General features: G+C 31.7%; 1 protein-coding gene across 1 annotated transcript; it reads left to right on the top strand.

Moving 5' to 3' along the window:
* The first annotated feature begins 17 nt into the window (after window positions 1–17).
* LOC134696001 (uncharacterized) lies at window positions 18–9,590 on the top strand. Its single transcript, XM_063557520.1, has 3 exons — window positions 18–253; window positions 5,227–5,370; window positions 8,518–9,590. Exons 1-3 carry the CDS (start codon window positions 109–111, stop codon window positions 8,568–8,570), a joined length of 342 nt encoding a protein of 113 aa, XP_063413590.1. The 5' UTR covers window positions 18–108; the 3' UTR covers window positions 8,571–9,590.
* The last annotated feature ends 2,171 nt before the right edge of the window (window positions 9,591–11,761 follow it).

Raw genomic sequence — 11,761 nt, forward strand, 5'->3', positions numbered from 1 at the left:
AGACGTTTATAAAATAGCATTTTACTTGATACGATTAACAACTGAATAGACTTTGACATTTGACTTTGACATTTTCTGACTTTTTTTAATTAAACAACTTTCCTCAAAATGAGTAACTACGACATGAACGAAATGACCCATGAGCACAGATATCCATCATTTGATTTTCGATTGGCTGAGTTCATTCTAGGAGGGGGTGGCTTTGCTATGGCATGCATGACAAATTTGATGGGAAGGAGGCCAATTTATTCAAGTAAGTACCAGAGTACTACTCATCATATAAAATCAACGTTATCTAGACTCATTGGAAATCATAACACAGATAACTGTGAACTGGTAATTACAAAGCGAATTTTATTTTAAGTGTAAAGTGAAATAAAAATTGGTTCATAGCTAGGTCATGTTGCATTGTTGGTACGCTTTCAGGTCGTTCCGGTTCCACATCGATCTGGCCCAAGTCGATCCAGCCCAAGTGGATCTGGCCAACATTGATCCAGCCCCACGACGATCAGGCCCATATGTAAAGTTGGTCCGGCCCTAATAAAAAAATATATTTATAAGGAATAAAAATAAAGATATATATAGATATTAATCATACCTGTCAACCTGTGAGGATGAAAATGCAGGTCATGACCTGCATTGAAGAATCAAATCTCAGGTCATAACGCCTACAAACTTTTTCGAGCAGAATGTCAGTATTAATGGTACATTTTCTTAAAATGTATATCAAAGATACCAAAACATCAATGCATGTTCACTTGGTTAAGTCATTTTAAATTCTATTAATTATTATTTTATTGCACTTTTAAAGATTTTTTTTTTTAATTTGAGTTTTATGTTGTTTGCTTTTTGAGATTATGAACCAATACAATTTATTATTCAAATGTAATTTTAAAAGGTTTAACACTACTGGACTGTAGCTTTTAAACTTATCATCCTTTGGTTTACAAGGAAATTAGACTATGATAAAATATAGTAACACAGTTAAAGGAAGTATAAATGTAAAATATAATTTTCAACTATTTTTTAAAAATTATATAAAGGTATAAAAATAATGATAAGTTATTTTTCATATATGTATTTGAATTTTATATTTTTATTTTTTAAATCTTTTTCACCCATAAAACGTAAACATAAGGAATAATTTTGAATGGTGACAAATAAGGGGAAGTAAATCTTGGTTGAAATATTTTTGTAAACCAAAAGTGCAATTTATTTAAGACCTAAAGCTAAGGTAATTGGTGTTAATCAACAGTGTGTTTGACACCAAAGCTGTCAAGTGAAGCCATGCACTTAATGGGTCACTTAATTTGACAGTTTACATAGCTAGATGAACTTTCTGTTCATGGAAGAATTATGAATTTGCCGGTATTTCAATTGAATATTACTTATGAAATCAATCTCAAGGCTAAGAAATACGGGTGAAATCGGGTCATTTTCGGAATTCCCGGGTTATTTCAATGACCCGGCGGGTGATCCGGGTGATCCCTCAGAATTGTGAAAATCTTGGGTCACACCCGCAGAATACTGGTCAGTTGACAGCTATGATTAATACACCTTATCGCCATTACTGGATATCACACAGGTAACAGGTTCCTGTAAAAGTTTGACGTCACAATACAAAATATTTGACACCACAATGGAAAAGTGATTGTTGTTTGCGTCAAAAGTTCAAGTGTCCGGGTCAGTCGGGATTAGCAATGAGCATGATGAGGTGTATTGTTTTTCATAAATGTTTATGATTATTATAACATTTTGTATAATGTGAAAGGTGTATGTTAAAAAAATAAAAAAGGCCTTTGAAAAATATTTTATTTAGATGAGTATAAACCAACTTGGTTGATTACGTTTTTATTACACCTTTTCAAGATTATTGGGTATTAAACGTATATAAAAGAATGAGATAGTGCATTTGTTGAGCAAATTATATTATATATGTAGGGTGTATGCCAGTTCCTGTATATGTTATTGCAGTATTGCAAGTGTGACCCCTTTAAAGTAAGTGACAGTATAAAACTGTTAGTGTAAATCATTTAAAAGTTATACATTAAATGTGAGTGTCGAAGAAAGAAGAAAAAAGTTATAGGAGTATCCATTATTATTTATTGCAAGAAAATAAAAATAAAATGACACTGAATGCATGTTTTCACTTTCTAAAATATAATATCAGCACTACTAAAATATAACAATAAAATCTTACACACTAGGCCTAAATTAATATATTGTTTGTTTCCCCAATCCCAACCCTGCCAAGCCAGGTGTGGATAGGTAGGTTGGTTGATTCCGAAATATATCACCGAGGATGCCTGTAAAACTTTAGTCTGCTCGCTTGTCACGTCACGTCTTGACTATGGCAATGTATGGAAACACTCTGCTATATGGAGTTAATACCAGTTTAGTAAATAAGTTACAGCGAGTACAGAATATGGTGGCCAGGCTCGTTACACATACCAAAAAAACATGATCATATAACACCAGTTCTCGTGTCTCTTCATTGGATTCCGGTGCAGCACTGAATACAATATAAACTTCTTTTATATACTTTTAAAATCCTGCATGGCCTAGCCCCCGTCTATCTTGAAGAACTCATTAGAGCCTATCAACCGTCAAGATCTCTTAGATCAGAAAATGCAGTGCAGCTTATACAACCTCGTGTACGCACCAAAATCTATGGAGAAAGACGTTTCGACAAAGCTACTGCGAGCCTCTGGAACAATCTTCCTTGTCATCTAAGACATGAACATTCAATTTCAGTGATTACATTTAACTTTTTATACTGACAATGACTTTTTAACTGTGTTCTTTTCGTTGTAGTATAACATGCTTTTTAATAATGATTATTTTTTTTTTTTCATTTTAATTTTTAACTTTTCTGTTCATCTTGTTTTTTATATGTGTTTCAAAATTTTATGTCATTTTTATTGCATTGATGGTTTTAATGTTTGACACCTCTTTTAACTGTATCGATTGTTATATGTTAAGCGCTTAGAGTAATTTTAATTAGATAATGCGCTATATAAATAATAATACATGTAATAATAATAATTATAATAGGTAGGGAAATAATTTTATTTTTCCCAAAATGCTGGGACAATATCGGTCGATCGTGCAAGCCTGAAAATCAGAAATGAATAAAATTATATTTGACCTAGTTTTGACAATAAAATTTTGTGAGTCGGACCATTTTTGCAGGGTCGGTCGGAATTGTGGAAACAAACAATATTTTAGGAAAACATAGGTTTACAGAAAACATATGCCTGTAATAAATAAAGAGTGCTATTACAGCTTCTTTACAAAAGCCTTTTCTCAAATATATATCACACTGTTTTTTAATATATTGTATTAAATAATGATGAGCATGAGTAGAGCATGTTCAGTGCACATCTAATGAAAATGTTAAATGAGGTTCTGTGCAAGCTTTCAAGTCATTCTTAAGTGTCTCACGTAATAAGTTAAATGCCTGTAATTACTAAGCCTAGTTATAACAGGTAAGTTTATCACTTAAAAGCCTTGTCTCATTAATTTACCATGGTTGATCAAAAATTTATTAATTGAATTGGAAAATTACTTTTCAAGATTATGTTTTAAATGATTAAGTTACTGTGCAAGTTTCAAGCATTCCCAAGTGCCCACTAAAAATTAAAATTTTCATGATACATTTAACTAATAACAAACATATGTAAAAACAGATTAAGAGAAAGTATACATATTAGAGAAAAATAACATACAATGTACATGTATTAATATCGTAATAACACATGTACGTTATTTTTTCTAATGACTTATTCAAGTTACACCCTTGACTGATGAATACTGATAATTCAGAAATAATTGCCTGCATTTTTTATGGTGATTTTTAAAGAATTGGCAGAAATGTGAAATTTATTATAGCAATTTCATGATAAATTGCATAGTTTAAAATTTATGTAACAGAAACATTACGGATATATAAGGCTGTGACAGTGACTGTCATGACTGGAGTTCTTGTTATTGCATTACTTACCCAATCCCATTATTTTCAATATTGAAAACATAGCAATGATTTTATATGTACACGTATAAATTAAGAATTAACAGTCATGACAGTATATACTTTTATAAGTAAAATTGAGAATGGAAATGGGGAATGTATCAAAGAGACAACAACCTGACCATAGAAAAAACAACAGCCATGACAGCAGAAGGTCACCAACAGGTCTTCAATGTAACGAGAAATTCCCGCACCCGGAAGCGTCCTTCAGCTGGCCCCTCAACAAATATATACTAGTTAAGTGATAATGAATGCCATACTAATTTCCAAATTGTACACAAGAAACTAAAATTAAAATAATACAAGACTAACAAAGACCAGAGGCTCCTGACTTGGGACAGGCGCAAAAATGCGGCGGGGTTAAACATGTTTATGAGATCTCAACCCACCCCCTATACCTCTAGTCAATGTAGAAAAGTAAACGCATAACAATACGTACATTTTTAAAAATTCAATTCAAGAGAAGTCCGAGTCTGATGTCAGAAGATGAAACCACAGAAAATAAACAAAATGACAATTATACATAAATAACAACAGACTACTAGCAGTTAACTGACATGCCAGCTCCAGACTTCAGTTAAACTGATTGAAAGATTATGATTTCATCATATGAATATCAGGCACAATCCTTCCCGTCAGGGGTTTAGTATCATACCATCATAACATATATGAGAAGAACATAACCTGTGTCATGCCAACAACTGTTTTTTGAATAAATGTGTTTAGTTCCGATATGTATTATATATCGCAATAATCATGATAATATCAGAGTTAACAGTATATACTTTTATATGTACACCTAATATCGCAATGTTTTAAGAATTTACAGTAAATACTTTTATATGTACATTGTACGCATATATATTGCAATAATTTAAGAATTTACAGTTTTTTACTTTCATGACTTTTATTGCATAGCAATATATATATAATACTTCCCACAGAAAGTAACCAAAAGTAAGCGTGCAATAAATTATATTATATCATGTACATGTACTATCGCAATAATTTAAGGATTTACAGTACATACTTTTAATATGTACATGTATATATATCTCACAATCTTATTATATTTTTTTAGAAAAGATACACAGATATGTTAAAGGTAGTAACTCACAATCTTGTTTTATTCTGAGGGCTTCAGGGGAGATAAGTAATTGTAACTAGAGAATTTATTAATTTTATTATTATTGTAGGTATATACAAGCATTTTATAGGTATAGGAGTTGGAGCTTTTGTTGGCCACCAGATTGTAGTATACAAAAACAACAGGAATAGAAGAGAACAGTTGATGTATGAAGATTATATTGCAAGACATCCTGATGCATTTAGAGAACCAGGTAAAAATATATAAATGTTGTTTTTAAATGAGGTAAATATGTAGGACTCAAATCTATGGAGGGTTCCATATCTATGGCAGATTCCTAATCTATGGGAAATATGACGTCATGTCATCCCAAATCTATGGCGGATTTTTTAGATTCCTAATCTATGGCGGATTTTTTAGAACCCTAATTTATGGCAATTTTTTAATATCCTAATCTCTGGGAATTATTTAATTTTTTTTATTATGGTGCATTTCCTGCACAGGTCGAACAAATCAGTACTTATCTGACCAATGATTTCGATGTCAAATTGTCTGACCAAAGTTAGCTATATATAAAACTGCTTTAAAGTAAAACCTGCAGTTTAAGAAAAAACGGACAAGGATCACTACTAGGAAGCATATAATATAATGTAATGTCACAAATTTAGGGTTAAAATCATGTCTCAGAAGAATTTGTATTTCCTACTCTGTACCTGACCCTTCACAACACAAAAATCATTTTTTTTTAACTAATTACACGTATATCTATTTGAGCTTAGATAATATAAATATTTTGTAAATGATGACTATTGAAGTCCTGTAAGGAACAATGACTGGCCTCAAACACGTGACTTTCAAAACACAAATCATTAGTTCTCCAACTTTATCCAGTCATTCGACACATTGATAGCAAAAAATAAAATTAATATCTATTGAAAATCTATGACATATTTATTTTTTCCGTTTTTTTTTTTTTTATTTGCTTCAATAGATTAGGTAGTCAGGCCACACTTAAAAATATTTTGGTTTGCCCAAACCCTACCCAAAGGTTGAGACAGTGGGTAGGTAGGTAGGCATTTTCTTTTCTTTTTTTTCAAAAAAAGAAATTGAAGTATCAGATGTTAGTAAGTCTTCATGCTAATTTGATTAAAAAAAAACTTCTTCAAATCAGGACAATAAAAGAATTTGAGTAGGCAGCTTTTTTCTGGGTAGGTAGCGTTTGGGCAAACAAACCTATTTTTTATTTTGGCCTCACTGTTACAAAGCTGACAATATACTTATCGTTATGTTACATATAAAATAAAATACCAGAGTCCAAATGGATATAAAAAACAACATGAAAACAGCAAAAAGCAAACCAAAATGCACAGTAACAATTTGTACAATTAAGGGTGAAGGCAATATAAGGAACACCAGAAGAGAAAACAAGGCCTGAAACAAACACATTTCTTAAATATTTGTTTATGGATAAGGGTCCCTTGCAAACTTGCCTTTCGATCCTTACTTTTCCTTCTGTATATACAAAACCGTCCCCGTTAGCGGCAGCTTTGACGCTACATGACGTTGTTTAATTGTGACGGAATATTGCGTAATTTCAAAATCTGCCATAGATTTGGAGAAAACAAAAACCTGCCATAGATTTGTGATTTGTTCTGCGTTTGTGACATCATATTTACCATATATTAGGAATTTGCCATAGATCTGGAACTCGCCATAGATTTGAGTTCTACAAATATAAAGTGGATTTCTTGTTTTGAAAAATGGATATTCACTTAAAAAGTTTTTTAAGAGTCAATAAAACGACATATTTTTCCAAAACAAGCGACAATTTAATTATACATCAGGGAAAAAGTTATTTGATTTCAAGTATTTATCAAAATCAACTATATAACCTTACATACATTTTACATGTAAAAGCATGTGACATTTTGCATGGTGAAATTCAAAATTTGCTTTTTTATTCAACATATTCATGATCAAAATCCATAAATAGAAAAAAAACAAAAATAAAACAAATATCTGAAATAACATCATTTCCAGTACCAGATGTAAATTTTAACAATATATATATGCCTCTTTAGTCATGTGAGTGATGCTTGAGGTCAAATTATTTGCTAACCAATTATTAAAAAAAAAAGTGCTTATAATCAAAAAAGGACAAAAAGAAAAGTCAACTCTGGGCAAGGATTCAAAGCTTTGCATAAGGAACTTAGAAATATATTCCTTCATTTAAAATAATTTTAAAAATAAAGAGCTTTCTTGTCTGGGCCTTTTAGAGCTGACTAAACAATATCATGAATATGAGTTTTTTTCAATGTTGAAGACTGTACAGTTATCTACAATAGCTTACATCCACTTCAGTTGAACTTTGGTGGTTAGTTGTATCATTGGCAATTGTATCATATTTCCTTATTTTTGTATACTGTGGATTCATTTATTTTCAAAGGTATCAATTTTCATGGATTGAGAAAACTTGCATTTTGGTGGATTTTTGATTTTGTGGTTTTGGCAATCTCTACACACAGAGCTGATGTATAATAAAATTTGTAATTCATTGAACATTTGAATTTGTGGTTTTCCTTTTCCTGTGGTAACAAAACCGATGAATACTGATGTTCAAAGAATAAAAATGAATCCGCAGTACAATTAAGATCACTTCACTATAATTAACAGTATTACTACAGTAATGTGGATTCATAAACATGTTTAACCCCGCCGCATTTTTGCGCCTGTCCCAAGTCAGGAGCCTCTGGCCTCTGTTAGTCTTGTATTATTTTAATTTTAGTTTCTTGTGTACAATTTGGAAATTAGAATGGCGTTCATTATCACTGAACTAGTATATATTTGTTTAGGGGCCAGCTGAAGGACGCCTCTGGGTGCGGGAATTTCTCGCTACATTGAAGACCTGTTGGTGACCTTCTGCTGTTGTTTTTTTATTTGGTCGGGTTGTTGTCTCTTTGACACATTCCCCATTTCCATTCTCAATTTTATCATAAAACAGATATTTGTGGTATTCCAATTTTCATGGATTTAGTGGATGTATGAGGGGCCTGATGAGGGGCGGGGTCTCATCACGAGTCACAAGTTGATTTTTTTGTCAATCAAGATTAACAGAAAATGAATTTCCATGATCAAGGATCACTAAAATATAAAAAAAAAATCTGTAGAAAAGGATCACGATAGCGAAAATACGCCTATTACGAAGAAAAGAAAATAACACATTAGGCCCATCATGTATGTAAACCACAGATTTAGATGAGCCAGTTGTTGTATCTGTAGGGGTGTATGCAGACTTTTTTAAATACAAGCAATAAAGTGTTTCCTCCCCTTTGTATCAACAGAAAAGTTAAGTTTTAATTTTTTTCTAAATTTAATTACAATTTCTTTTTTTTCTTTTCAGAAACAAAACTCAAGTACAAGGATGTTTTAACACCATGGTTTCCAACACGTTAATAGGATTGCTTACATAGACTCTGCTTTGAACATTTGCAGTTTGATAATATTGTTATTTACTGAAGAAAGAATGTGTTTAAAAGTCAAAGTATCAGTTTTTTCTTTGTTTAAACGATTAACTTGGAGTAATGTAAAAAAATGTGAGACTTGGTAATCAAGCAGCTCAAGCTCTGCAGAAATTTTGTATAAAGCTTTGTTTTGGAGAAAGGAGTAGGGGCAATAAGGCCCTTATTTGGCCCAAAAATTACTGCAAATTTAAAAGTTATCATACATATTTTTAAATTACTGAAAACTTGACTAAGGTATAAGGTACTAAGAAAAACAAAATAAATTTGACATCGAACAAGTTACCATGGCAACGAATCATGATCTAATTTGCATATTTTGTTAAATTTCGTGATTTTCCTAGTTTTTTTCATCAAATTTTAAGTATATTTTAGATTGAGAAAGTATGTGAGCACCAAAGAAACAACTTTATATTTGGTGAGATTATGCCAATAGTTAATATAAAGCTTCTGTTAAATTATTTTGTTGTTTCTCGGCTGCGCAGGATTTGTCCTCAACAGAAATAATGATAGAAAACTGCATAAATTCTGTATTTTTCATCATTTTTGTGAAACAATACATATTATGACGTAATTGTGACGTCATCAGATAAAAATCTTTCTGTTTTTAATTTATATGTCTTGACCCTATGCATTTCTAAACATTATGTGCCAAATTGAAATGGTTATCAAACATTTTATTTTCTTGGGCCAAAACTAGGCTTTAATGCCCCTACTCCTTTACAAAGTAGAACAGGTCGTATCTTGTTTTATAGATGTATTATCATGGTCTCACATTTAGGTTTGGCATATTTGTTGTCCATGAAATCAATTTGGTGTTAAGTAAACATTTTAATTTTTGTGTAAAATTAAAAATATGACAAATTAGGGTTTTGTCGTAGATTTCAGTTATCTGAAAATAGAAATGTAATTGTGAAAATTGCTCATATTGTCCTATAAACATCTATTTCTGTTATGTTATTTTTATCAGCAACAAAAGGTCACGTCAACATTTGGTATAAAAAAGTTTTTGAATGGTATACATTATATGTACTTGTTTGTACAAAAGGTTTGATCTTACCCAGACCTCATGGTTCATAGATCATTGTTAAGTTATTTTCTATGATTAGGAATGTTTCTTAAATACTATAAGCTTGTACAAGAATAACCAAAATTTGTAAAGATGTAAGTTTAAAACAAAATACTGGAGAATATATGACAATGAGTCAGCAACCCTCCAACAGAAATAACTAAAATATATCTAGTAGGTAAAATACAGTCTTCAACAACTGACCTTGAACTCATTTTCAAGTTTCTTTGATCCATGTTTTCATAGTTTTTACAAATTTTTATCATTTTTTTGTCAAACTTGCAACTTCTGTCCAACATAGATAGCTAAACTTGTAAAAGCATAATATTTCAGAAGGTAGAAGACCTGGATTATTCATACTTTATATAGATGCCTTATGTTATGAAGTTTCTGTCTGTCATGTATGTGCCATGTCCTTGGCCTCATTTTCATGGTTCAGTGACTACTTGAAAAAAAAGTTAAGATTTTTAGAAAATATATGTAAAAAAAAAAAATCTAATTTTCTTTGTATTGCTCTTATTATGAGTTATTGGATATTAATATTTGGTATGTGTATACCTGTCGAGGTCCTCATGCCTGGCAAGACAGTTTTTACTTGACATAAACTTCAACCTCATTTCATGTATCCATGAACGTTTTCCTGGTTAAATAAATTTCAGATACTATAAACAATAGGTCTACCACATTTGGTGTATGGGATGATTGTAAGGTGTACATGTCCAACTGGCAGGTGTCATCTGACCTTAACCTCATTTTCATGGTTCAATGGATATACACAATGTATTTTTTGTGTTTAGGTCTGTTTTTCTTATACTGTATGCAATAAGTTTACTATAATTGGTGTATGGAATATTTGTAAGGTGTACATGTCCATCTGGCAGGTGTAATAATCTGACCTTGATCTCATTTTCTTGGTTCAGTTTTGTGTGTTTATCTGTTGTTCTAATACTGTATGCAATACATGCAGGTTACCTATATTAAGCCACTGCCACCCCTATGTCGAGCTTTCTGGTACATAAGTCGCAGGCTCTACAAAAATTATCAGGAACATAATTATTCACTCATATATATGGAAAATAAACTGACTACGCCATTGCTAAAATGAATAAAAAGGCGTCCACTTTAGGGTAAGATAACAAATGGACAATTTCACCTTCATTATGTGTATCTCTTGGTTTTATACTTCCTTGTGAGCAGCAGTCCCTTATAAAAAAACATGAAAGTAATACAAACCCTAAAATAGCATCAAATACATTATAGACAAGGCAACAATTATCAAACACAGCAACAAAAAACCCTCAAAAACCAAGAATGATATCTTTGGCTTGATTGAACTAAAACAGCAATTTAAACAAGAATGTGTCCAAGGTACACAGATGACCCACTCTCACTATCATTTTCCATGATCAATGGACCGTGAAATTGGGGTCAAAAGTCCAATTTGGCTTTGAAATTAGAAAGATCATATCATAAGCAACAGGTGTACTTAGTTTTCAGCTTCATCAAAAACTACCTTGACCAAAAACTTTAGCCTGAAGCAGGACAGACAAATAAATGGACAAACGAATGAAGGGATGCATGCACAGACCAGAAACAATAATTCCCCTCGACTATTGTAGGTAGGACATAAAAATAAATTTATAATTTGTTGATATATGCCTACAGCAGATTTTTCCAATGAAAAGACTTAACATGATCTACATAAAGCAAAGAATTGGCTGGGGGGGGGGGTCTCGAACTTTTAAGAAATAGGTTAAGAGTTTTGCTCCATGTTGAAGGTGCCAGATTTACTGACATAAAGAGAAGCAGTGAAAGCACTTTTCTTTTTCTTTTGGTGTTGTATGCAATTCTCTACCCACCAGTTTTTCTCTTGTCATTTTGCCCAATTATAGCCCTTCATGAAGAAAATTTAGTGAAACTTGACAGTATTCTTCTAGCTTGCTACAGCACTCCATGCAGTTGTTGAGCTTATATTTGAACTTACACAATAGGTAATGCAGTCACTTTTAGTGATCAAGGGGAATAATCTTGGCCATATCATTTCATTGGTTTATTTT

The sequence above is a fragment of the Mytilus trossulus genome, chromosome 14 (assembly GCF_036588685.1).
Source record: "Mytilus trossulus isolate FHL-02 chromosome 14, PNRI_Mtr1.1.1.hap1, whole genome shotgun sequence".
Lineage (NCBI taxonomy): Eukaryota > Metazoa > Mollusca > Bivalvia > Mytilida > Mytilidae > Mytilus > Mytilus trossulus.